The following is a 23789-nucleotide window of genomic DNA, read 5'->3' as shown; positions in this document are numbered from 1 at the left end:
TAAGGGAAGCACCAGGAGGATCCAAAACGCCTAGCTGCTGCTAGCCAGGGCGCTAGCACAGCAGGCTACGGGAACCTGAGAGGAAAGCCAGCCACTCTAGGGCAACAGAACCTCAGAGGAAAAGAGTCTTTTGAAAAACAACCAAAAGAGGCAGCAAACGAAACTGAAACAGAAAGAAAAACGCCCCAATAGCGTCTTGTATCTGCAGGCCTGCCACTCCACGTCCGCCCCCGCGGCCCTCAGCGCTGTCGCCTAAGCTTGAGCATCCTGGCGCCTTTCTTGGGCACGCCTCTCCTGAACTCTTTTCTAATCAGTTTCATTTCATGCAGCGTTTTCCAAGTCCTCTTCGGTTTATTTATCTCTACAAAAGGGACTTTTTTAGACCGCAACAGCCGCTTCTTGTACTTCTTCTTGTGAAACTTCCGCATCTTGAAATAGCGCCGCCGCTTCGTGCTTATGAAGCGCTGCTGCTGCAGCTGCTGCTGCGTCCCTCGCGGCTGTTGCAGCAGCAGAAAGCAGCGCTGTTGTAGGGCCTGCAGCACCCCAGGCTGCTGTTGCCGGGGTTGTAGCAGCAGGAGGCGCTGTTTTCGGGCTGAACCGCCAGCAGCAGCTTCCCACAGACCCTCAGGAGCCCAATTGGCATTATTCGCTATTGGCTTACTAGCAGCTAGCCGGCATAGTGCGGGCCAGCCCAAGATGCTGCTGCTGCTGCAGCTGTAGCTGCATGCAAGATGGGAGAAGCAGGTGCTGGTTCTGACCAGCTGTCGCTGCTGTTCTAGCTGCTGCTGCTGCAGCGGACACAAAATAGCAAGGCGCCGCCATCTCCCCTTTTGTGAGGCAGCTTCAATGCCTGTACGAAGGAAAAGTGGGGAGCTCAAGCTGCTGCGCAGAAGCGGCCTTTTCTGCTCCTCAGCAACAGCTGCTGCAGTAGCTGCTGCTGTGTCTGCTGTTGCTGCTGCTGCTGCAGCAACTGCTAAAACTCCAGCGCTTCCCCCGAACAGGCTTCCAGTGGCTCTGCTGCGTGCGGCTGCCCCAGCCACCGCTGCCCACGGAGTCCTCATGGGGTCTAGTTGGCCTTAAACTCGCGAGCCCCGCCGTCGGCCGCAGCGCTGGGGCCTGTGCGCACCATAAGGCTCTGCAGCTGCGCCGCAGCGTCTGCAGGAGCTGCCTCAGACAGCCCCTGAGCTTCTGCTGCCTTACTGGGAAGTGCGCGAGGCCCCCGCCTCCATTGCGGCTGGCCGCAGGCGCTGCCAGCGCCGCTCGGGCCCCGCAGCCGCCCCCTCGCCTGCGCTGCGTTTCCACAAGTTTTACAGTGTAGCTCTGGGGGCTCTGGGCATTCAGCAGCTAGTGGCTAGCCCTGAGTGTTGGGCGTCAGCAGGTGGGCACAGCAGGAGCCCCTGGGGGGCCCTAGCCTCCCCGTGACTGAAAGCGAAGCCCACCGCGACAAAGTTGAAATCTAATTGCAGAACGCCTGTGGAGATTGGGGAAGCACAGGCGAACTGCTTGATGCAACACATGGCCCACCTGCGCAGCGGGATCTTGAGGGCCTCCCGATTCCCTGGGGACTGCATGCAGTGGGGGCCCCTGGGGGGCCACAGTGGCCATCACCTTCTCAGGAATTCAAATTTTGTCTAGAAAGTAGATTTTTTCTTTGCGGTGGAGCAGGTGATAGCGAAAAAGCTCGCACTTTCACCTGCAGCGGGGGCGAGACATTGCCGTGTCCGAGCGGGCTGGAGGCTAACAAGCAGTGCTTGAGCCGCTTGGCACTACTTCACTGCCCGTTTAGGCATCTGCCCATTCATTTTAAGTCCCACTTAATTTGCCGCGAAACGTGTAGGCCTGGCTGTTCCTTCCCCCTGGAGTGCCCCGCCTTCAGTGGTGCTGCGGCAAGAATCAGTGCTGCTGAAGCAGCTCCGCTCTGCAGCTGCGAGCGGGGCAGCGGCGGCGTTAGCTCGAACTATACTTAGATGTAGCTGCTAGCTGGGACAGACCTAGAAACACGCACAAGTAGTCAGCCGCAGTTTATATGAGGCCCTAGGTCACTGAATCGCCGTACTTAGACCTAAAGTACCTCAAGGCAACAATGTGGGAGTCTGCACTTAGCGCCCGCGACCTTGTTCTCCAGTCGGAGGGGCCCCTAGGGGTTCCTCCAGGAGCTTCTGGGGTCCCTGAGGGTCCCGGCATGCTGGGGAACAGGGGAGGGGGAGCTCTGGGTGCTCTTGGGACCCGCCAGGAAGATGAGCTGCTGAATACCACTGCTAGCCTGACGGCAGGATTGCCTGGCGTTGGATTAGATTACCTCAAGCAGCCAGGGGGAGCTCGGGCCTGGATACGGCCCAAGCCCCAGTTCGTAATCAAGACGCGGGTTAAAGGGGGAACGAAACTGTTTCTGAACATCTGCAGCCACGAGCAAGTAGACCCCTGGCACTACAAAGAACTCTTGGCAGAAGAGGGGCAGGGCTCCCAAGGCGGCATCCGAATTCCCATGAGCATAGGTCCCTGTGCGCGTGCTCACAGCATCAGTTTGTAGCTAGGCAGCAGCACAGTAGCACCGGCAGCGCTGAGTTATTCTTTTTGAAAATGAACTGGCTTAGGCTCATGTCAAGAAGCGCAGCAGGAGGGGTGTTTGGTCATCTGTTTTCGAGGGGTTCAGGTGTACAGACAGTTGACAAGCAAGGCGCTGCTTCCCTTTCCTGCGACGTCGTCTTCAATGAAGGCAAGTGCCGCATGCTGTTTTGCTTCTGAGGTATTCTAAAGGATTAAGTGTTGTATGGGTCTTTGTGACATCTGTGCTGCTGCTTCTTTTGTTGGTCGTTTCTCCCCGTAGCACTGCTTTTGAGAATTAGTTAGTGCTGCTGCGCCTTTAGCACTGCCTGCCTCACCCCCTGCTGCTGCAGCACAGTTTGCTGCGCGTCTCACTTCGCTGCTGCAGCGCAGCCTGCCTCTGCTGCTCTGCTACAGAGACGCTGCAGCGCTGCGCAGCAGACCGAGAGGCTCGGGGCATTCTCACGCAGTTCACGTGCGCAGGGGTGGCGCGCAAGCACCAACTCGAGCTGCAGCAGGGGGTTTCTTTCCCCAAACTCACCTACAAGGGTTTGTACATCCGCGCCTCTAGGCCCTTAGCCTCTCCCGTTACTGGTGCTTAAGAGTTTCTTAAGAAGCCCCCCACTGCCATGGCTTCCTCACGGCAACTTGTGCTGTCTGCTGGCCCTCAGGCTCGCTTCCGCCCCCCATGCAGCACATCAGGGTGACACGCGAGGCCCAAATTGAGCTGCTGCACCCTAGTGCAGCAGCAGCACCCGCTGTAGCAACAGCGCCAGCAGTAGCAGCTGCCGTGGATCCATCGAAAGGCGAAAGCCTGTCAGAGCATTTGGTGTGGGACGCAAACTTCGCAACTCCTCAAGACGCAGCGGCTTATTTTGCCCATCTTTCAGAGGGTCACCAAGAAAAGCAGCCAAAGCTCTCCCAGGAAGCAAGTGCGCAAGGCTTGCGAGAGTCCCCCTGGATAGCTAGCTGGGCTCGCAGCAAGAGCAGCAGCAGCAGCAGCGACAGCAGCGACTGCGGTATCGACCGGCTTATTTCCGTCGGGGCCTTTCAAGCAGCATCTCTTCAGTCTCCCGGCTCTGCCTTTGCTGGACTTGAGAAAGGCAAACAACGCGGCCTCAAGAAAGCTTTTCTCGTGACTTCTCCAGCGGCAGCAGGTCGCAGCAGCAACTGCTGCACGCAGCAGCAAGCTGATGCTTGCAGCAACAACCCAGGTAAGGTGCGTTTGCAGCTTGTGCGCTTTCTGCTGCTGCTGCAGCTCGCAGCTGCCCTCCTCAGGTGCTGCTGGACTTTGCCTGCGTTGCATAAACTGCTTCTTGCGCCCTCTGTGCGTTTCACCAGCCCTGCAGGCGCTGCAAGGCCGGGTGTACGTACTGCAGCTGGTGCTGCCGCGTACTGCCGCTGCTGTTGAGGCAGCAGCAGCAGCAGCAGCTCTTTGCTCTCGCTGCAAGGCGCCCAGGCGGCGGTGCAGCTGCAGAGAAGACAGCCTGGCATGGGAGTTCAAGTGTACCTACGCCCTAAAGATAAGTGACCTCGAACTTGTGGTCTCCCCACTGCGTGGGGCCCTTTGGGGCATTTCAAGGAGCAGCACTGGGTAAGTGTGGGGCCTCGTTTGCTGCAGGCTCCCCCACAACGAAAGTGAGGCAAATAGCCCTGGCTTTAGCTGTGCTGCGGCGCTGCTGCCTCAGGCCTCTCAAGGGCTGCAGCCTTGCCTTCCCGTTACGGCTGCGATCTAGTGCTGCCTTCGCATTGGTGTCCACCTACAGCAGCTGCGAGGAGGCCCGGAAGGCGCTGCACCAGCTGCAGCAGCAGCAGCAGCTGGAAGAGCTCGTGCCCCTCAGCCCGGCAACTTCAGGAACTCCAGAGGAGGCCCAGCAGCAACTCAAAGACTTAGCTGCGAGGCCTGCTGCGTTCTTGCTGACAGTCTGTCTACTTGTGGACGCTGCAGCCGAAACGGCTCTCGCGCGCATTTGTCCCGCTGCTGCTGCAGCAGCAGAGATGGCGGCAGCAGAATTTGCAGCAGCAGAAGACGAAGCAGCAGATGCAGCAGCAACGGCTAATAAGGAGGAACTCGTCACGCGGTTACAAGTGCAGATAGACGAAAGCGACTCTTCAGACGACTGCTGCAGCGTCGCTTCAGACAGCAGCAGCAGCAGCAAAACAGCAAAACTAGAAGACAGCAGCGGCAGCAACAAGTTCAGCTTGGCAACAGCCAGCGAAACATGCGAACTGCGGACGCGTCCAGGCGCAGCGCAGTCCTCCAGCAGTCCCCCTTCAGAGGACCAGCGGCCCCAGGGGCCCCAACAGCCTCTGGGGCCCCCGGGGCCCCAGGGATCCCCGAGGCCCCAGGGACCCCCGGGGCCCCAGGGGCCCTCCGGGCCCACATCCTGTGCTGCTGTACGTGAGCAGCAAACCCATAGCCTTTTGCCGCAAGCCGCGCCTGCCCAGCGCCCCCCTTGCTATTCGGAGGGGCAAAAAAAAGTGGGCGATTGCAGCGGGGCCCCACTGCCTGCGGAGGAGCCGCTGCTGCTCGACGATGAACTCTTGTGAAAGGCTGAGGCTTTTGGCGCAGCAAAGGCGATTCTGCTTTCTGGCTAAGTCCTCTGGATCTGCAAGAGGCGCTGCAAGCCTGTGGGATACCCCAGGGGCTGTGCAGCTGCGCTGCTGCAAACAGCAGCAGCAGCGACCCTGCTGACGGCTCTGAGCAGCAGCAAAGTTTCCTCTAAGAAAACCTCGCAGTGTACGTACACCGCGCGCAAGTTGTCTACGAATGAGCACAGAGCCGGCTCTAGGCTTCTAAGCCCCAGATGAAGCAGATCAGGAAGCCGCACGCACGCGCACACCTTGCAGCGGCTAGCCACTAAGCTGCTGCTGCTGCTGCTGAAGCTGCTGCTGCCAAATTTAACTCAGCAGGCTGTCGCCTGAAAGGTTCCCTCCGCTGCCCGCAGCGCCCAAGATGCCCCCAGCTCCCTGCTGCTGCAAAAGAGCTCTGCTGCGCATCCCCACAAAGTGCTGCACTTCATTCCACCTCTGGGCGCACTGCCAGATGCACTGCTGCTGACTGCTGGACAGCGACCGGCCTGCAGGCGCAGCAGCAGCGCGGCATTTAGCACGTCAATTAACGAGGAATACCATCCAAATAACTGTAATATATCTAAACAAATAATAGTATGATATTCAATAATCTGAAGTGTGAAATCGGGAGCGAGAGGGCCCCAGGATTCGTGTGTGAGGGCCTCAAGGCAATGTGCAGCAGCACGGCTGTGGTGATGCCAAAGAGCTGCTGAAGTGTACATACACCTCGGCTGCCACGCTCACCGGGCTTGTCTACGCACTTCGTGAAGCACCGCGAAGTTAAGGAAGCCAGCATGCTCTGGGCCTCCAGCGCCTGCAGGGACAAAGTGAGCAGCAGCAGAACTGTCTGCGTGCATGGGCACAAACTTTCAGGGCTCTGTGCCACGAACTAGGACAGTGCCAGCAGCAGCACAAGGCGCAGCTGCTGCAGTAGCAGATGCGGCTTCAGCCGCTGCAACAGCTGCGCAGGAGGCTCGCAGAAGCAAGGGGAAGCAGCAACAGCGAGCTGAGGTACCTGCTGCAGCCCCAGCTGCAGGGCTGCAAGCTGCTGCTGCTGCTGCTGCTCGTCGTCCGTCATGGCTCGAAGCGCCGGCTCGGAGGTCCAATCTGCTGCTGCTGCAGCTGCTGCTGCACCTAGAAACCTCACGCCGCCCACTAAATAGGGCTACGACCCCGTGAGTTCCCTCGTTAATGCCGATACAATCTTCGAGTGCCGCTGCCTACGTGAAGACTGACGGCCGCTGCAGCGCCCGGCTCCACAGCGCGCGTGGAGTTTAAGAAGGAAGATCTTCACCCGCGTCAGAAATTCAAATTAATGCAGAGTGCAGCCAAATTGAGGCCATCAGCGGCTGCTGCTGTGATTTGGGTCTACGCAGTGATCAGGAGAAACGGTACTACTGTTTGGGGCTGGGAAGGACTTCGAGGGTAGAGCTGCGTGGGACACTAAGCTTGCATAACCTTTTGGGGTTTCCCTTGCAGTGAAATAATTGATTTTTGAATTATAAAAGCTGCATTTGTAGTGAGATGTGTGCTCTCTTCGTAGCTTGACCCAGGAAGAGAGTCAGTAACCGCCTCTGTAGCAGCTGCATATTCTAAGCTACTACAATGTGGGGCGCGGCTCTCATGCCAAAGCTGCAGCAAAAGCTTACGTTGCACGTTAAATGCTACTACAGAGGAAGCAGCAGACTCGCCTGAGCTTGAAAGGGAGCACAAAATATCTGATACCAGCTGTTTCCCCGCAGCGCCCTTCGCAACTAGGGGGCCCCGTAGAGCCATCGCTGCCAATCAGGCTTCTCCCGTATATTATTATCTGCAATTTGAGGGCCACCTCATGTTTTTGTAGAGGCGTTTGCCCTCTCCGTCTGCGTTTCTTACAGCCTATGGGGGGGAGCGCCGTGACGCTGTGTCTTGTGGGCTTGAAGGACCTTAACTCCGAGCTACTGCTACTGCTGCTGCTGCTGCTGCTGGCGCTGCTACTGTGCGTGCTAGAACAGGCCATTTTCTGGTGTTCGCTGTAGCCCAGGTGCAATTTTGGAGTGCAAACAGACTCCGTTCAGGACAACTGAAATGCTTCATTACTATCACCACTATTATCACCATTAATATTATTATTATTATTATTATCTTTCCAGATGCTGTTCTTATTCCGCTTTCTACGTGCTTGGCCATAACTCTATGAACCATGGGGAGCCCGTCTGCAAGCTTGACTTCACTCTTGAAGTCCGAATTTCCCGTTCGAGCAGCCCCGTCAAGGGATTTCCTCCACAATTTGCAGTTTTCACAATAACCAGATTTAATACCTGCATGTGTAGCTGGCCCCAGCAACAAGAGGGCTGGACTAGCGCTTTGTTTTTAGCATTGAAATGAGTTCGTAACGCCTATGAATGATGATCAAGACTCCCCAAGCGCAATCTCAAAGCTTACAGAAAGCCTGGCGTTGAATGAAACCAATTGGAGATGAGAAAAATTTGGACACTGCTCCGGGGAGAAGGCGACTCAAAAAATAGCGGTGGACTCTCTGTGCAGCAGTGCTGGCCTTTGCAGTTTTCTTAGGCTATACCTCGCACGCTAATTGCGCAGGACTTTCGATGTTTACTCTTTATTACTTCGGTCTTCGTTCAAAAGCCGTATTCAAAAGCCTTATGTTCAATTGTCGTTCCACCTCCAAGTGCAGCCAGCATGTGAAACCTGCGGAAGCGCAACTTTTTTTTCTCCGCAAGGCTCAAATTTTCGTTTTAGTCATTTGCGTATTTAATTTTAGAGCATTATTTGATAGTCCGTAAAGCAGGTATAGTTGAGTTTGAGGCGGCTGCATGGCGCCTGCTGGAGGGAAGCGCCTTCCAAGGCAGAGTGAGTGCACCGAAAGGCTAAGTCTTCTTAAGTAAGGGTTTCTCGTAGTTCTCTGGAGTGCTGCTTTGCCTGTAGCGTCGCAAAGCTGTTCCTAAACAATTGCCCCACAACAGCTCTGGCAAGCCTTAGGAGGCGGTTCTGCTCCACAGGCTGGCCAGAGCCCCTCTGGCAATTGACTTTGTAAGGAAATAACACAGAGTAGTGCATCAACTCGTGCGGCGCTGCAGTTTACGTTGCCTCTAGGTGGTGACCTACAAGCTCCGTGTAACAGAGAGAGGTCCCCCGGCGCCTAGAACCGGGGACTGCCTCATCTCTCGCCACCAAGTGCATGTCTTTATGCCTTTGAAGCGAACTGAGCTGGTTTACGGGGGGAAAGTTTCATATTTCTCGAAGCAGCAACGCAACCGACCTCCTCTACTGTGTTGTAAGGCTACCGACAACACCCGCCGTGAACCTGCATCCCAACCCCACATACCTGTAACATTGGCGCCGAAATAACTGCACTAATTATCGAAAACTCCTGAAAAATCAAAACGATGTGTGAAAAACAAAGAAAAAACACTGCTTGTGCTCTTCAGTCGCATGCGCTGGTCGCGGTAGAGCGGCCTAGGGAGCTGCGGGCGACAGCATCCGCGGCATATTTCTTACGGTTCTACGTGCCACTTTCCCTTATCATTTGAGTTACTTGGACCAAAACGTCCTCCAAAAAGAGGCCAATGGCTTCCACATCTTCCGGTTATTTGGCAGCAGCAGCAGGCGGTCAAACACGGAGCAGCCAGACCAGCTGAGCTATACATAGCCCAGAGGGCTAGTTCCCCTTATATCTCAACTAGGAGACTTCATGGACGCTTAAACCTGGCGCTTGGTCGGACCAGTGGTCACGCTAGACTGTCCAGCAGCCTCGTTCTCTGCCCGGTTTACCGAGAGCAGGCAGGAGCTGCGGCAGCCGTGCAGCAGACCAAGCGGCAGCAACAGCAGATTTCGGCTTCTCCAAAGCGCACATAGTCTTTAAGGCCCTCAGCCTCCAGATAGGGGCGCCTGGCGGGCATGGAATCGCCCCAAGCCACGGGGGCTGTGTCCCCCCCCGATGCCGGTTCTGGTGCGTCTGCAGCTCCCCCTGGGGAGCCTACAGCAGCAGCAACGGTTCCTTCCCGTGCAGAAGAAGCTCCCAAAGCGCCTGCGGCAGCAGCAGCCGCAACAGCAGCACCAGCAGCAGCAGCAGCCGCCGGGACCCGGCCAGCTATGAGTCCAGAGGAGCAGCGCGAGATCAAGGAAGACCGCTTTCTGCAGGCGTCGCTGCGGGTGCGCGCCGACGGCGGCGTCTTCCCCAACTGTCTGTACCTCCCCAAGCTGGCGGAGGAGTGCGTTAGGGAGGGCCTGGCCCCGAGGTGCGCGGACGCGGCGGCAGCAGCAGCAGCAGCAGCAGCAGCATGTGCAGCGCAGTTACTCTCTGCAGCAGCAGCAGCAGCGCAGCTTTTGCTGCCGCACCCTTTCAAAAAGCTCCGACGGCTGCCTGCAGGTCGAGCACCCGCTCTTCGCGCTGAGCCGGGAACTTGGGTTTGGGGTTTAGGGTTTAGGGTTTAGGGTTTAGGGTTTAGGGTTTAGGGTGTGGGTTTGCGGCGGCGCAGGCTGCGCGTCGACGTGGTCCAGGAGATCCTCATAGAACAGACGCAGCTTCTGTGGCGCAGCAAAAGTCAAAATGTCTTCAGAGCAAATGCAGAGGCTTTCCACAGGCTTTCAGACGATACTTACACCAAGTACGTCTGCTGCTGCTGCTGCTGCTGTTCTTGCTGCTGCTGCTGCTGCTGCTGCTGTCTTTGCTGCTGCTCCCAATGGTAGATGAGCGCGACCTTGGCTGCTGGTGGACTCTCTGCTGGCGGCGTCGATGCTCTTGGGTTTGCTGCTGCTCCGTCTTTGCCCAGCCATATCCTGTTGCTGCTGCTGCTGCTGTTGTTGCTGCTGCTGCAGGTATTTGCCAGCCGACAGGCGGGTCGCAGCAACAGCAGCAGTTCAGGAGCAGCTTGTCAGCAACGCCGTTTTGCTGCTTACGTGCTTGGAGCTTTTCGAACTGGAAGAGCCACCGCCAGTGGCTGCAGTGAGAAGATGCCCTGCTGTTGCAGCTGCTGCTGTTGCCACTGCTGCTGTTGCTGCTGCTGCTGTCGCGGCTGCAAGCTTATTCCGGACGGCACTGTCAGCTTCCCTTGTGTAGCCGTAGTTTTTAGCCTCGCTGGACAAGCTGCTGCTGCTGCTGCTGTTGCTGCTGCTGCGTTCAGGTGTCTGTACAGTTCAGGGAGTTCTTAGAGGGCGGCGCCTCCACAGTGTTCATGAACAAACTCATTGCAGGGCTGCAGGACACGCCAACAGCAGAAGAGGCTCTTGCTGCTGCTTTTGGCCCCGCCGTGGACGGCTTTTTTGCTGCGCTCACCGGCCGGGCGGTGAGGGAGACAGAAATACCTGCTGCTGCTGCTGCTGCTGCTGCAGTAGCAACAGCGGAAGCCGCGCGGCTGTTAATGCTTGTGGCAGGAGAAGGCAGAGCTGCAGTCCGGACAAGGGAAAGAGGCACCTGAGGCAGAGCAGGGAATGCTGCAGCTGCTGTTGCTGTCGCTGCTGCTGCTGTGGCTGCTCCAGCAACAGCACGAACCGTGCGGCTGCAGCAACTGCAGCCAGAAGTGCGGTGATGGGATGGGGCTATTGCCTGCTGCTGCTGTTTGCTTCTTAGGTAGGAGACTACAAAGCGCCCGCTGTCGGAGCCATCCGCTTTCTTTCCTCATTTAAACCAATCGGTACAGCAATACTGCTACTGCTGCTGCTGCTGCCGATTTTCCTTGCTGAGGGTGCTGCTACTGCTTTAGGTCACCGCAACATCTGGCCAAGTTGCTGCTGCTGCTACCGCTGTCACTGTTGCTGCTGCCGCCGTTGCTGCTGCGTGGCTGTGCTGCTGCTGCCGTTGCACTTACCTCTCTCTTTTGCTTCGCGTTGTCTTGCTGCTGCAGCTGCAGTCATTGCCAACCGGCCTTGCTTCTCTCCGCCCTTTTTGCCCCCACTGCCGGCCTCTCAGCCCGGCTTCTTCTTGCAGGAGAATTCGCTGCTGGGCAGGCTGCTCTCCTTCACCCCTCTAGACGGGCCAGTCCTGCCCGTAAGACTTGCCCGTGGGGTTTGGGGGCTGCACAGTGAGGGCTTTAGGGTTTAGGGTTTAGGGTTTAGGGTTTACGATTGACGATGGGTGGAGGACTCTGGACGTGAAGTGAGTGACGCCATAGGGACTTCGAGCTGAGTTTCAGAGCATGCGCGCGTGGAGAATTCAGCCGACGGTCCCAGAAGTGACGGCTCAGGCTGCAGGGCTTAGGGTTTAGGGTTTGGGGTTTAGGGTTTGTGCTCAGAAAGGCCAGCAGAGCAGCGTGCAACGTGCGTTTGCGGGCAGCGCCGCCTTGGCACCGACGTACCTGCAGAACACAATTCAGGGCATGAGACACGACATACAGAATCTCATGGACATTGACAACCAGGTGGCGGCTGCTGCTGCTGCTGCTGCCGTCTTCTGTGTTGTGATATACTCTGAAGCTGCTGCTGCTGCTGCTAGGGGGGCCAGTTCTGGCACCGCGGCTGGCATTAACGCGGCAGTTGCCGCCCCTGCGTAGACTAGCAAGCCTTGCTGTGCCTTGCCGTCATTGCTGTGCTGCTTCTTTAGTTTTTGCTGCACCATATGCAAACAAGCGACTCGGGTGCTGCGCTTTGTGTGCTGCTTTGCTGTTGCAAGGGTCCCCGTTAGAGGCTGCTGCAGTAGCTTAGTGGGGTGCTGCTGCTTGCGTGTCTGTTTCTGGCTCCTTACGCTGTCGCTTCATTCGCTTTGTTGCTGCTGCTGCTGCCGCAGATTCTGAAGAATCTCTGCCGCGCAGGGAAGGCAGAGAGGCAGCGTGTGCTGCTGTGGTTTGCTGCTGTCTTGACTTCCAATGAGGGCCGGGCCAAGGCAGCTCACGCTCACATGCTGCTGCAACAGCAGACTCCGGAGTCAGCAGACCCCCTCCATTCTTTCCTCATAAGTATGCAGCGGCTGCTGCTGCTGTCTTGCGCTCTTGTGCTGCTGCCGCTGCACGCCCAGTGCTGCTGCGAAGGCTGCTGTTCTAAGCTCCTTGTGCTGCTGCTGCCTTTTCCCCCTGAAGCTCCGCCGGCTGTGTGGGTGTTGCTTTGTTTGTGTGAGCTGCATGGCCCTCGGCGACACTCGTGTGCTTCATGGTCTGCTGCTGCTGCTGTTGCTGCTATCGTTGCTGTCGCTGCCCTTACAGAGGCGCAAGGCCAAAATACGTTTGGATTCTGCATAAATGTCTTCCACGCGCTGCTGCTGCTCGTCGACCCAATAAAATACGAGAAGATGTATGTCTGCTACGGAAGCCTCAAAAGCCTCTTGAGCCGCCCAAGCGCAACCAAGAAAGCTCCACTTGGTGTCGCAGCAGCTGCAGTTGCTGCCGCTGCTGTTGCTGCTGTTGCTGCTGCCGCTGTTGTTGTTGTTGCTGCTGCCGCTGTTGCTGCTGCTGTTGCTGCTTCTTTGCGCCTTCTGCCCGGCCTCAGCGTGCCTGGATTGCTGCGGCTGCGCGCCGCGCGCTGCTGCTGCCTGCAGCTGCGAGCTGTCGCCCTTCTACGTCACCTGCGGCCCCTCCAGCGACGCCCTACGGCTGGCGGTGGCGGGGCCGCTGCGCCGCGAGGCGCTTCTGGGGGAGGGCGAGGCAGTAGCGGCAGCTAAGGCTTTCTACCAGACAATTGCTGCTGACGATGCTAATTCGAAGTTCACCGCCGAGGTCTTCTGGCTCACAATCAGGGCTGTTAGGCTTTGCTTTAAGTAAGCTGGGCTGCCTCCTGGTGCTTCTAATTCTTCTGGTGCTGCCGGGCTTGCTGCTGTTGGTTTTGCTGCTGCCGTCGTGCCTACAATCGCTGATGCCGTCGCCGCTACTGCTGCAACCTTGTTTGCTGCTATTGCTTGTGCCGCGTGGCGCTGCTGCTTCCCCTGACTCTCAATTTGCTGTTGCTGTCCTGTTTAGCTCTGCATTTGTGGTAGCTCTCTGTAGCTGCTCCGACCTCGTGTCACAGCAGCAACAGTGCCAGCATGAGCAGGAGTGCCAGCAGCAACAGCAGCAGCAGCAGCAGTTCAACGGTCTGCACATGTGTTTGCGGCCGCAGTCCCTGCGCGAACGAGTGCATGCGTTGGATGGACCACTTTCAGCGGCGGCACGACGAGGGCATGCAGCAGAATTCAACGGAGGCGAAACACATTATAGCAGAAGTCCTTGGCTGGCGTGTGGTGGGCACTGGGCTTTGTCTTCCGTTGCTGTGTTTGCAGCTTGTGTCTTTGGTGGCCACTTTTTTCTGCCTCCCTCTGTCTTTGTTTTTCCTTTTGTCTCCTGGATGAATGCGTTTGCTGGCCCTGCGGCCGGCGGCGGCCGTCCCGCCGCTGGCTGCTGCTGCGTTCTGCATCTTTTTTGCCGGCTTCTGCTGCTGCTGCTGCTGCAGATCCTGCTGCACCCTCGCCTGTGCAGCTTGTACTGGCACTTCGCACACCTTTTCTGTTCGTGGCTGCTGGGGTGTATGTACACCTACGCCCCAGACGGCAAAGAGGACCCCAAAGCTGTTGCTCTGTTGACGAGCCAGAAGTGGCGCTATGCGGCGCTGCTGACTCAGGTATTATTGGCGTTATTGGGTCTTTGCTGCTTCTTTGCCCATTGCCGCACTTATTCCTTGGAACCCCTTTGCTTTCCCTGTCTGCCTCCGCGCTTCTGTTGCCCTTTCTTTCTTGAAACCTCTATTTTTCTCTTCTTTTTTCCTGGGGCCTTTATTTTTCTCTCCTCCCTTAACTCTTTCTCCGTCTCCGCTTGCCTCTCGTTTTCTCGTCTTTCCCTTTTTGCTGCTGCTTGCCTTCTGGCTGTCCCTGCTGCTGCACTGCAGCCACCGCCGTCTGCAGATGCGGCTGTTCCCGCAGCTCCCCCCCGGCGGCGCAGAAAACCCCTCGCAGCCTCCCCCTCAATTTGCACGTAAGCCGTCACTGCAGTCAGCTGAGACAGAGGGGGACAGAGGCACGTAGGCACTAAAGGCATAGCTGCAGATACAGCTAGTCGCCCACAGCAGATACGCTCATACAAAGTCGTGCATACGTGCACATATCTGTTGGCAAGCCTGCGTGAGAAGGTCCAGGCTGTTCTATCTATCTAGTATGAATAATATGCGTATATGTATATATGCATGCACGCCAGAGCGGTGTGCGGGCATGCACAGGCCGCGCTGACGTACTTTTACGTATATATGCATGCATGGACTATGTTGACGTATTGATCAAATTCAGTAATGTATGTGTGCATTCACAGGTTAAATGCACATGTGCACTTATATATATATATGTGTGTGCATGCACGGATAAGACATATATGCATCTACATGTGCATGCGCGGGTAATAAAATGCGTATTACTTATATGCATATGTATGGACAGATAGTCACATGTACGCATGCGTATACTTGTGTGCGATGAGTATACGAGAGTGCACATATGCACATGCAGCGTTCGTCCATATATGCATTTATAACGTGACGCGGACACACAAGTTTGCGCATATATCGCGGCTCGACCAGCCCAGTAGTTTGCTGGGGCCTTTTCCAGCCCCAGGGGGCACACAACAGCTGGGAAAGGACGAATGCTGCGGCGGCTGCAGAAAGCCAGCGCGTGAGCTGCAGCAGCGGGGGCCGAGGCCGACGGGCGTGTGTGTTGGCTGTGTGCGCTGCGCTGTTGGCTTCCTGTGGCTCTGCAGTGCTCCCCAGCGGCATCATAGAAGACCTCTTTCTCTCAATGCGGCACATGGCGGAGCTGCAGGCCGTCTACTCCAGCCTGCGGGGAGCACAGGGCGGCGAAGTCTCGCCCTGCAGCAGCATGGACGCCGAGCTCGTTGCTGCCACCTGCATTGCTGTCATGGGCTCTCCTGGATTCTTCCGCAGTGTGCATACACGCTGCGACGGGTGCGGCAGCTGCTGCTTCTCCAGGGGACCCCTGGGGGCCCTCCGCTTCCGTTGCTTTTCTGTTCCTTCCCCTGCAGCTGCGCGCTGCTGCCTCCGGCCTGCTGCTCTCCCTGCTCGCGTTCAGGGGTGTCCGCCCCCCTTGCTTCTTCCTCACCAGCTGCTTTTGCTCCTGCTGCTGCTGCTACTGCTGTTGCTGCTACTGCTGGGGTGTGCGGCCGCAGGGCCTGCCGCACCTTGCACCGACTGTTTCTGCTAGAGGACTTTCGCTCTCGGCTGGAGTCGCTTTCGGTGGCGAAGCGCTTTCTGCTGCCTGCGTTGTTTGAGGTCTTCATAGACTCAGAAAGAGGTCCGCTGTGGCTCCACCAGCGCTGCTGCTCACGGCGCCGCGGATTTGATGCAGTCTGCCAGCACAAAGTCTAAAAGCTCTGACGCTCTCTGATGAGCTCTCTTCGTCTGTTTCCTGCCGGCTCTGTCTCTTTATCCTGGAGGCCAGAGCCCCTTCGATGCCCCTTGTGCATCCTTTGCCCGCTCTCTGGGGGCCTCATGGGGCCCTTGGGGCCCCTAAAGGGGCCCTTTGATAGCTCTCCGCACAGACACCAGACTGGCCTCTTTCTGCCTGCTGCGCTGCTGCCACTTTAGGCTCTTACTACGACAGAATTAACTTCAGAATTCCTATTGTGGACATGCTGCGCCGCCTGCTAGCTAACGAAGACTACAAGACGAACATGAAGGGCCTCGCTGAGGCTCACCCCGAAGTGCGCAGATGTCTTGTGTCTTTTCTGCTGCTGCTGCTGCTACTGCTGCTGTGGCGTTTCTTGCGCCTCGCTTCGTGCGTAGGCCGTTCAGTGTTCAGTTCGTCTTCTTTTGTCTCTGTTGCCTTGGCTCTTATCTTTCACGCCTCCCTGCTGTCTTCGCATGCACAGCCTCCCTGCCTATATTTGCCTTTTCTCCGCTTCCTCTGCTTTCTGTTTCTCCAGCTGCCGCTTACTCCCCATATTTTTCTTTTGTGTCTGTAGCGCGTACATGCCTCCGAGTGACGCGTAGCAGCAGCAGCAGCAGCAACAGCAGCAGCCGTAGCAGTGGCAAGAGCAGCCTCAGCAGGGTTAGCGTCCGTGCATGCAATTGCTGTGCATGACGCAGAGGCTGCAGCTGTCGGACGTGAGTGCTGTGGCTGCTGCTGCTGCTGTTGCTGCTGCCTTCAGAAGTTCTTGCACTTGATTCACTTGCTGCTGAATGACGTCGCAGCCCTAGTGGACCAGGCGATGGAGGCTCTTGTGGAGATACGACGCAGGCAGCTGGAAGGTGTGTGCCCTGTTTTATACTTGCTTGTTTTTCTTTCTTTTTTGTTCTTTTCCTGTCCGACATATATCTTTTGCTGCTGTGCTTCTCTCCTGTTCGGGCAAAATGCGCTTAAAGGGGCCACGAGCCTTTCGCCTTTTCGTTAACAGCCTCCTCCCGACTGACATCCTTGGGGTTCTGTACCCCCTTCTTCACTTGGCAAGTGCTGAGCAGCTGCGTGTGCGCGGTCATACCTGCGCCGTCCTGAGGTGTACGTACACCCCAGTGGTGCATGCGCAGGCCGAGATAACGACCAGGCCCCACTGCCCGGCCAGACTGGAGCCCGCGCTGGCGCTGCGGGCGCTGCTGCTGCAGCTGCTGGGGCGACGCAGGGGGCCCCTGCTGCTGGCGGGGAAGAGGAAGAGTCCGACGGTGACGAAGGTAGGGCCGGCGAGCAGGGCAGAGCTAAGGTATAGGCCAGTGATGCAGCAAATGACGCAGGCCAAGCAAGCCTCACAGCAACAGCAGCACAAAGTGACAGTTTCCTGCCAGAAAGGTAGATGGATGCCTGCGGAGCTGCAGAGATAACAGCGGCCGTTTGGGGACCCGCAGCAGCAGCGAGCCGCCTGCTAGCTGCTGCAGCCTATCGTGTCTGTTTGGCCCTTCCCCTTTCAATTTCCCCCTTTACTAGCTTTCAGTGCCTGCACTTGATAGTGCTTCAGGGTTGCGTCGTATTGAAGCAGCAGCACCAACAGGGAAGCGTGCGAAAGCGCTTGCAATTTTGGCTCGGCATCTCCTATCATCTCTGCCTGCTTTTGCTGTGCCTCCGGTTCCGCCCTTTCCTGTGGCTGCAGTGGCAGGATCTCTAGAGGGGCAGTCGCCGCTGGAGAGAGAGCCCTGGGCGCGGCTGCAGACCACTGCGCGGGACTTGTGCTCTCTTGGCCAGAGCGCGTGCGGCCTGTTCACGTTGCTGTCGAGACACTGCGGGGCTGTCATCAGCAGCAGCAGCAGCGTCTTGCCTCAGGCTGTCACCACCCTGGACTGCTGCCTAGACCACTTGGTCGGGCCCAGATGCCTCCAGCTTAAGGTGCGCTGCTCCCCATCCCGTGGCTAGCTAGCCAGCTACCTAGTCATTTGACTGGCGATATAGATCCGCAAAGCCTACGCCAAAAGATCCTACACCCCAGTGCCACCGGCGGCGTGTGGCTCTCAGGTCAACTCCATGGAGACCTACAGCTTCAGACCCAAGGATTGGCTGTCTACTGTTTTGGAGGCTTATGTATACCTACGTGCGCAGGCGGCTGAGGGCTTAGGGTCGAGAGCTGTGAATTGGGGTTTGGGTTTTGGAGCTAAGAAATGGGGTTTCTGCTCTAGGATTTGGGCGCAGGGGCTGGGGCTCAGAATACAGATGAGGCAGTGGCTGCTTGCGCCCACTGCAGCGCTAGGATTAAAGGCCTCCCTGCTGCTGCTTTGTTGTTGCTGCTGCTTCTGCTTATATGAGCGTCGCTGCTGCAATTGTTGCTGCTGCGCTGCTGCAGTTCAGGCTGACAAGACGAATGGGGAAGTCATAATTGCCGAGATCTTGAGGGATGGGCGATACTACAAACAGGCGAATATTTCCAAAGCAGTAAGCATCAGCAGAAGCAGCAGCAGGAGCAGCAGCAGAAAAGATGTCAGCAGCAACAGCAGCGTTCCGAAAGTAACCCAGAAGCTGGCAGATGTCCTTGCACCGTTTCTCTGTTGCTGGCGGGTGTGCCGTTCTCCCGTCTGCCGATCTGGTAACCTGGGCTGAAGCGATGCTGCAGCATCCCTTGTTGCTGCCACTGCTGCATCTGCTGCTTCTGCCTCTGCTGTATCTGTTGCTGCCCCTTTTGCAACTGTTGCCTCTGCTGCAGTGCCGCATTGCGCGCCGCGAGGGTCTGATGTCTTCTGTCCTTCTGGAGGAGTTTCATTCTTTGGTGAAGCGGCTGGCCGACATGGAGCAGGCAGGAAAGGATATAGACCTCGACGACGTGCCGGTACCTGCTGCTGGAATTGCCGTTGCTGCTATCGCCGTTACTGCTGCTGCAGCTGCAACTGCTGCTCCCGCGGCAGCGCTGTTGCTGGCAACAACAACAGCGATTGCGAATGACACGGCGGCAGCTCTCGAGATACCTTTGTATCTCCGGACCTTGTTGCTTTCTTTTGCTGTTGCTGCTGCTGCTGCTGCTGCAACAGGCGCAGCAGCAGGAAATACTGGTCCTCTGTGCGTCTGCGTGCAGCCCGAATTCCTAGACCCCATTATGGCAGACTTGATGACAGACCCTGTGCTGCTGCCCTCAAGCAAAGTCATCGTTGACAGGCGCAACATCGAGAGGCACCTCATGTCGGAGCCCTCCGATCCTTTCAACAGGTGTGTGGAGCTACGGTCCCTGCGGAGGACACCAGCGCATGCATGCTTCTTGCATGCATGCGTGCATACATGCGTGTGCTCTCGGAGCTAAACGCGCGACTACGTGCGCCTACGCATGCAGGCTGCGTGCATGCAGGGGATGCAGCCGTGCGTCTGTAGGCGTCTGTGGATGCATTTACTTCTGTGGCTTGTTGTTTCTGGGGCCTGCGCGTGTCAGGCCCTGCATGCCTTTTTGCGTGATAGCGCAGAGCAGACTGGCGAGCCACAGGTTGCCTGTCAGGAAGCCAGATGGGAGGCTGCGTTGAAGCTAGACACTTCTTTGCCGAATGCCTCTTTTTGCTGCATTCAGGGCCCCTCTGACCCGCGAGCAGCTGGTGCCGCAGCCGGAGCTCAAGAAGGCCATAGAGGCGTTCACAGAGGCGAAGCGGCAGATGGCTGCGACTACCAAAAGTCCTGGCAACTAGCTACGCAGCGAGCTCGCCGGCGAGTCTCTTTGCTAGCTAGCTAGGCACGGCGTGGCTAGTTAGCCACCAGCCCACAAGTCTACCACGGGAGGGAACAAGTTATCTGCACTCACTGAAACGGAAGAGCTCCGCAACTTCAGCTTGCGCTATGCATCTTCATTTGCTGCATGGGCACTCAAAGGCTCCGCCAGTCTCACTGACGAGGCTAGCGGGGCTGCGCAGTCTCTGCGGGCTAGCTGCAACAAATTAAGGAGATGACTGTAGCATCGGCAGCAGCAGCAGCACCACCACCAGTGAAAGGAGGGTTGGGCATTGCAGAAGGCAATGCGCCGGCAGCGGGGCAGCAGCAGTAGCAGCAAGGTGTGTGCTGCCTGGCCGCGCATCTTTGAGATGGCTGCTTTCGTGCATGCAGCGTATGCGGAATGTTGCATAGAACGCGCCGGTTGCGGCGGGCCAAAACGTACTTAGCTAGGCAGGTAGCTAACTGCTTGAGAGTATATGGCCAGCGCCCCAGACAGTTCTTCGGATCTGCAGTGAGCTGCCGACTAGGCAAGGCTGGGTTCACACAGCCGATTTTGGCTTTGCTGCTGTAGCTATTCATCTGGCTCGCAAGCTAGCTAGCTGCCTGGCTAGCTCACCAGCAGCGAGATTCCCGTCACAGGACTGCAACCTAGAACCAGACCAAAGTGCCAAAGTGCGGAGAGTTTGCTGGAATGCATGCGCCATTGTGGAGCTACAGGCAGACCATAGGGAGAGGGCGAGGGAAAGCCACAGTCAGAAAAGCCCCTCGCTTCAAGCCTATCTAATTCAGCAACAGAGGCAACCCTGGAAACCCGCAGATGCGCATTTTGCTGGATACTGAATAGCGGTAGCAGCTTGCGCAGGGCTAGAAGCACGTGATGCCAGAGCTAGCATTAGATAGGAATGACGCATTGGCAGGTTGCCTACAGGGCAGACTGTAGGTACCTTGAGACAACACGAACGAAGCAGGCAAGTGCAGAAAAGAAGGAGCCCGACGGGGCAGCTGTGTGGCAGCTGCTTCCTCCCGTTGGCTGCAGCCAAGACGTATGGAGTGGGTAGCTGGCTCAAGACAGCTGTAGCCGCGCTTGATGGGCAAGATGGGGAGCACCCGGGATCAGCAAAGGCGACTAAGCCTGTGCCAGCCCCATGGCTCTCCGAACGGCGATTTTGTGCGCCTCAAGGGCTCTGCCCGCATGCAGGGCAATGGCTGCGCCTTTGAAGTCGACGCCGTAGAGGGCGATCTGTTTGCCTTCTTTTTGGTGCTTGTCTAGCACCTTGCCCAGAGCGAGGAGCACGGGGGCGCTGGGGCTCGGCGCTGCTGCTGCTGCTGTATGCAGCAGCACGACGGAACGCTTCGGTGCGACGCTGGCGTCAATGAGGCTCTGCAGGCGCTTGAGGGTAGGGAAGAACAGAGGCCCCTGAATGAAGTAGAACTTGGTTTCCGTTTCCTCATCCAGGTGGCAGTCAAGGTTGAAAGACTGGTGAGCTTGCCAGGCGAAGGAGGCCAGCGAGATGAAAATGCCTATGAGCAGCGCCGCTCCCAAGTCGTAGGAGGGCCCCAAAACGCAAGTCACGAGCATCACCGCCGCGTCAGTTTTGCTGGATCGCAGCCGCATGCAGCTGATCCTTCGGGTGAGGCGGCGAGGCAAACAGGCAGCGACGACAGGCACGAAGGAACGCCAGCTGACGGCGCTGAGAGCTGTGTAGATGATGGCCCCGCTGAGGGCCCCTAGGGGGATAGCGTCGAGCACGTGATGAGCAACAGAAGTGAAGACACACAGAAACAAAGCCGAAAGCAGGGGCCCCTCCCGCCCCGCCGCGCCCATGCGGCTGGCCAGCAAAGAGGTCATCATGCCAGTGGTGCCCGGGAGGCCCCCAAAGAGGCAAGAGACGGAGTTGGAAAGACCTACAGCGACCAGCTGGGCATCTACCTTGTAGCGCCAGCGGCTGTCTTCCTGCAGCCTCTCGAGGGTCATCAAGGTGGACATGGAAGTGAGCAGCACAAGGGTAAGCGCCACCTCCAGCAGGGTGTACAAACCCTTGAAGGACAGCAGTTGCTGGCTGGGCTGCACGAAAGACGGCGACAGAAAAAACCAAGAAGGCATGTTGCCGCCGCCCGCCAAGGCGCTGACGTCTCCCACAGTACGGGTGCGCATGCGGCAAAGCCGCCGCACGCAGATGAACTCTGAGAAGACACTGAGGCCCAGAGCCACAGCGGAGGCGGGCATGTGCCTGCTGAGGGAGGTGGGGACGCAGAGAGGCCACAAATGCATCACCAGACACACCTGCAGGACCATCAGCAGCACCGCCAGCCACTCGTAGCCCGTAGACGAGACAGGGTCGTACTTGAATGCATGCAGCTGCGACCGCAAGTTGATCACCGCCACCGCCGCCACGTAGCCCACGCGCGAGGCCGCAGGCACCAGAGCCACCAGCTTTCCCAGCCCCAGCAGCCCGCAGGCACTCTGCACCACCCCGCAGAGAATTCCCGCGGGGAAGAGAAACTCGCGGCCCCTCTGAATGCAGGGCCCTCCGCTGCAGTCTTCAGTCACCGTCGACACCAGCACCGTGGCCAGGGCCTCCGTTATGGTGCACACTGTGCCGGGGGCCCCCCCGATCAGCGCCGTCAGCAGACACAACAGCCAGCAGCTGTTCAGCGCCGCAGCCACCGGCAGCCCCGATATCACCGCGCAAGTCATGGCTGTGGGCACCATTGCAAATGGCAGGAAGAGCCCAGAGACGCACACAGGGGCCACCGACGACAGCCACTCCCGGCTGTAGCGGGGCGGCAGGCAGCACCAGCCCCAGCGGTACAGCGACTCGCAGTAGGCCCCCAGGCCTCGCAAAGGGGCGCAGGCTTTGCCGCCAGCGCCGCCTGGGGGGGCCCCTGGGGCCCCCGGGACGCCGGGCGCGGGTGCGCTCTGCAGCTGCATGCAGTGCTCCGTCAGCTCTGCGCTGCTGCAGTACATCCACTGCGGCCGCAGGAAGCTGCCCCATGCGCTTGCTGAGCCGGAGGGCGCTAGAGGGGGCTTTTCTGTTTGCGCTGGTAAGGGGGCATTAGACTCCCTTGCGCCTTCAACAGCCGCAGCGCTGGAACTCCTCCTGTTGCGGCTGTCTTTGCCTTCTCCTGCTTCATCTGAAAGGCTCGGCGAACGGACAGAAAGGCTGTTGGCGGTGTCTTGGGAGTTTTCCTTGCCTGCATGGACGGCGCTGCAGTTGGAGGGGCTAGAACCCACAGGAGCTTCGTGAGCGCTGCTGCAGCGAGCCGCATCTGCAGCAGGACAGAGGCTGGGAAGCAGCCCTTGGCCTTTTCTCTTGGGCAAAGGGGATATCTGCACGCAGTGGAGGCCCTGCGGGGGACGGCCAAGGGGTGAGGCAGCCCTAGCGATGCGTTGCAGCGGAGCCCATGTGGGCCTCCTGCGCGCTCTTTGCGGCAGAGCTGAAGTTGGGCAAGGCTTCGGAAGACCAATGTGGCACTGTGCGGGCCTTTGGGATGAGGCAGCATGAGATGCTTGGGAGCTGGCAGCCTGGGCTGCAGCAGTGAGGCGCGGACTCGCAGGCGGATCCTCAGGGGCCCCACCCGGATTTCTCTTAAGGGCTTCTGAAGGGCCCCCTAAGGAGGAGCCGAAGTCTGAATGCTCTGGAGTCATCGTATTGTTGGGTTTGGGTGGCTGAGAAAGCCAGAGGAAGCTGCACAGCTCGTCAAGTCACTCCATAGGCCTTGGTGGTGGTGGCCCGCCGCCGTGGGGTCGGCGAAGAAGTGTGACAACACTCAGAACTCCCTCTGTTATTATTTTGTCAAATTAACTTCGACATTTTTCAATTCAATTTGGTCCTGTTTCAGCTAATGTGAAGTCGAATGCGCCGTGCGACCGGAGGTCACCGCCGGCAGAATGCAGTGGAGGGGCCTGCCGGAAGCGCCACCAAGCGCTCATTCGTAGGGAAAAAATGCAAATTTACGGCATATCATTGATTTTAAAGAACAACAGAAAAAATAGGTAAGCGACCTGATCAATTATACTGGACGAAGAAGGCCGCCTACAGCCCGAGACCACCCCGCGCAGGTCTGCTCTGCCCAGTGGCCCTTCTGCTGGTGTTAAAATTCAATGCGCCCCAAATAAATATCTTAACACAATCCCTTTCAATAAAAACAAATTAAAACATAGAAAATATCCCCAGAACTCATCGTAAAGCTCAGATCTGTAGTAACTGCAACGTGCATGTGCACGCCTCATGTGTGACCTCCACCCAACGCCGCTGGAGCAATTTACGCTCACCGCAGTTCTTTTGAGCCCTAGCACTAGCCTCTCCGCTACTCTGCATTGCCATAAAAGCCTATTTCAATGTGAACTCCCCCGCTAGTTCCACTCCCCCTCGTCTCCGAGGTCGGCTAAATCTCCCTGCAAAAGACCCGGGTGGATCCCTAACTAGAGTACGCTTGCTAGGCACATCTACTGCACAGGCTTGCCACCACTAAAGGCTTCAAGAGGTGCCCGGCTGCGGGCAGGGAGCCCCAGCACCTAGTGTTGGGGATGGCCAGCAAACGCACGGGTTGCGGAGCTGCGGATAACATTTTATGCACTTTATGCCTCCATATATAAATTAAAATTATGGGGCAGGTTTCCCCGCCGCCTTTCGGTCTGTTTCGGGTGTACGCACCGTCGCCAAGG

The 23789-nt window shown here is 57.7% G+C and overlaps 5 protein-coding genes across 5 annotated transcripts; 2 read left to right on the top strand and 3 right to left on the bottom strand.

Moving 5' to 3' along the window:
- Window positions 1–239: 239 nt before the first annotated feature.
- Window positions 240–1061, bottom strand: ENH_00049730 (hypothetical protein, conserved; the record flags this gene model as incomplete). Its single annotated transcript, XM_013581197.1, has 1 exon — window positions 240–1061. One exon carries the CDS (start codon window positions 1059–1061, stop codon window positions 240–242), a length of 822 nt encoding a protein of 273 aa, XP_013436651.1.
- A 1022-nt stretch (window positions 1062–2083) lies between these two features.
- Window positions 2084–5094, top strand: ENH_00049720 (hypothetical protein, conserved; the record flags this gene model as incomplete). The annotated part of the gene is made up of 5 exons (XM_013581196.1): window positions 2084–2507; window positions 2962–3138; window positions 3159–3763; window positions 3957–4138; window positions 4233–5094. The coding sequence occupies 5 exons, from the start codon at window positions 2084–2086 to the stop codon at window positions 5092–5094; spliced, it is 2250 nt and encodes a 749-aa protein (XP_013436650.1).
- Window positions 5095–5445: 351 nt separating this feature from the next.
- On the bottom strand, window positions 5446–6196 carry ENH_00049710 (tim10/DDP zinc finger domain-containing protein, putative; the record flags this gene model as incomplete). Its single annotated transcript, XM_013581195.1, has 3 exons — window positions 5446–5624; window positions 5863–5932; window positions 6134–6196. 3 exons carry the CDS (start codon window positions 6194–6196, stop codon window positions 5446–5448), a joined length of 312 nt encoding a protein of 103 aa, XP_013436649.1.
- Window positions 6197–9015: 2819 nt separating this feature from the next.
- ENH_00049700 (ubiquitin conjugation factor, putative) lies at window positions 9016–19098 on the top strand (the record flags this gene model as incomplete). The annotated part of the gene is made up of 24 exons (XM_013581194.1): window positions 9016–9356; window positions 9597–9725; window positions 9937–10063; window positions 10242–10403; window positions 10688–10751; window positions 10962–11104; window positions 11349–11474; window positions 11840–12008; window positions 12252–12339; window positions 12584–12802; window positions 13141–13261; window positions 13471–13638; window positions 13937–13988; window positions 14760–14964; window positions 15186–15310; window positions 15604–15719; window positions 16167–16266; window positions 16543–16683; window positions 17097–17329; window positions 17456–17531; window positions 17781–17869; window positions 18138–18260; window positions 18504–18634; window positions 18984–19098. The coding sequence occupies 24 exons, from the start codon at window positions 9016–9018 to the stop codon at window positions 19096–19098; spliced, it is 3363 nt and encodes a 1120-aa protein (XP_013436648.1).
- A 1148-nt stretch (window positions 19099–20246) lies between these two features.
- On the bottom strand, window positions 20247–22769 carry ENH_00049690 (sulfate transporter, putative; the record flags this gene model as incomplete). Its single annotated transcript, XM_013581193.1, has 1 exon — window positions 20247–22769. One exon carries the CDS (start codon window positions 22767–22769, stop codon window positions 20247–20249), a length of 2523 nt encoding a protein of 840 aa, XP_013436647.1.
- Between the last annotated feature and the right edge of the window lie 1020 nt (window positions 22770–23789).

This window comes from Eimeria necatrix, genomic scaffold, assembly GCF_000499385.1.
Source record: "Eimeria necatrix Houghton genomic scaffold, Enh_scaff38, whole genome shotgun sequence".
NCBI lineage: Eukaryota > Apicomplexa > Conoidasida > Eucoccidiorida > Eimeriidae > Eimeria > Eimeria necatrix.
This window is presented reverse-complemented; position numbering and strand designations above follow the sequence as displayed.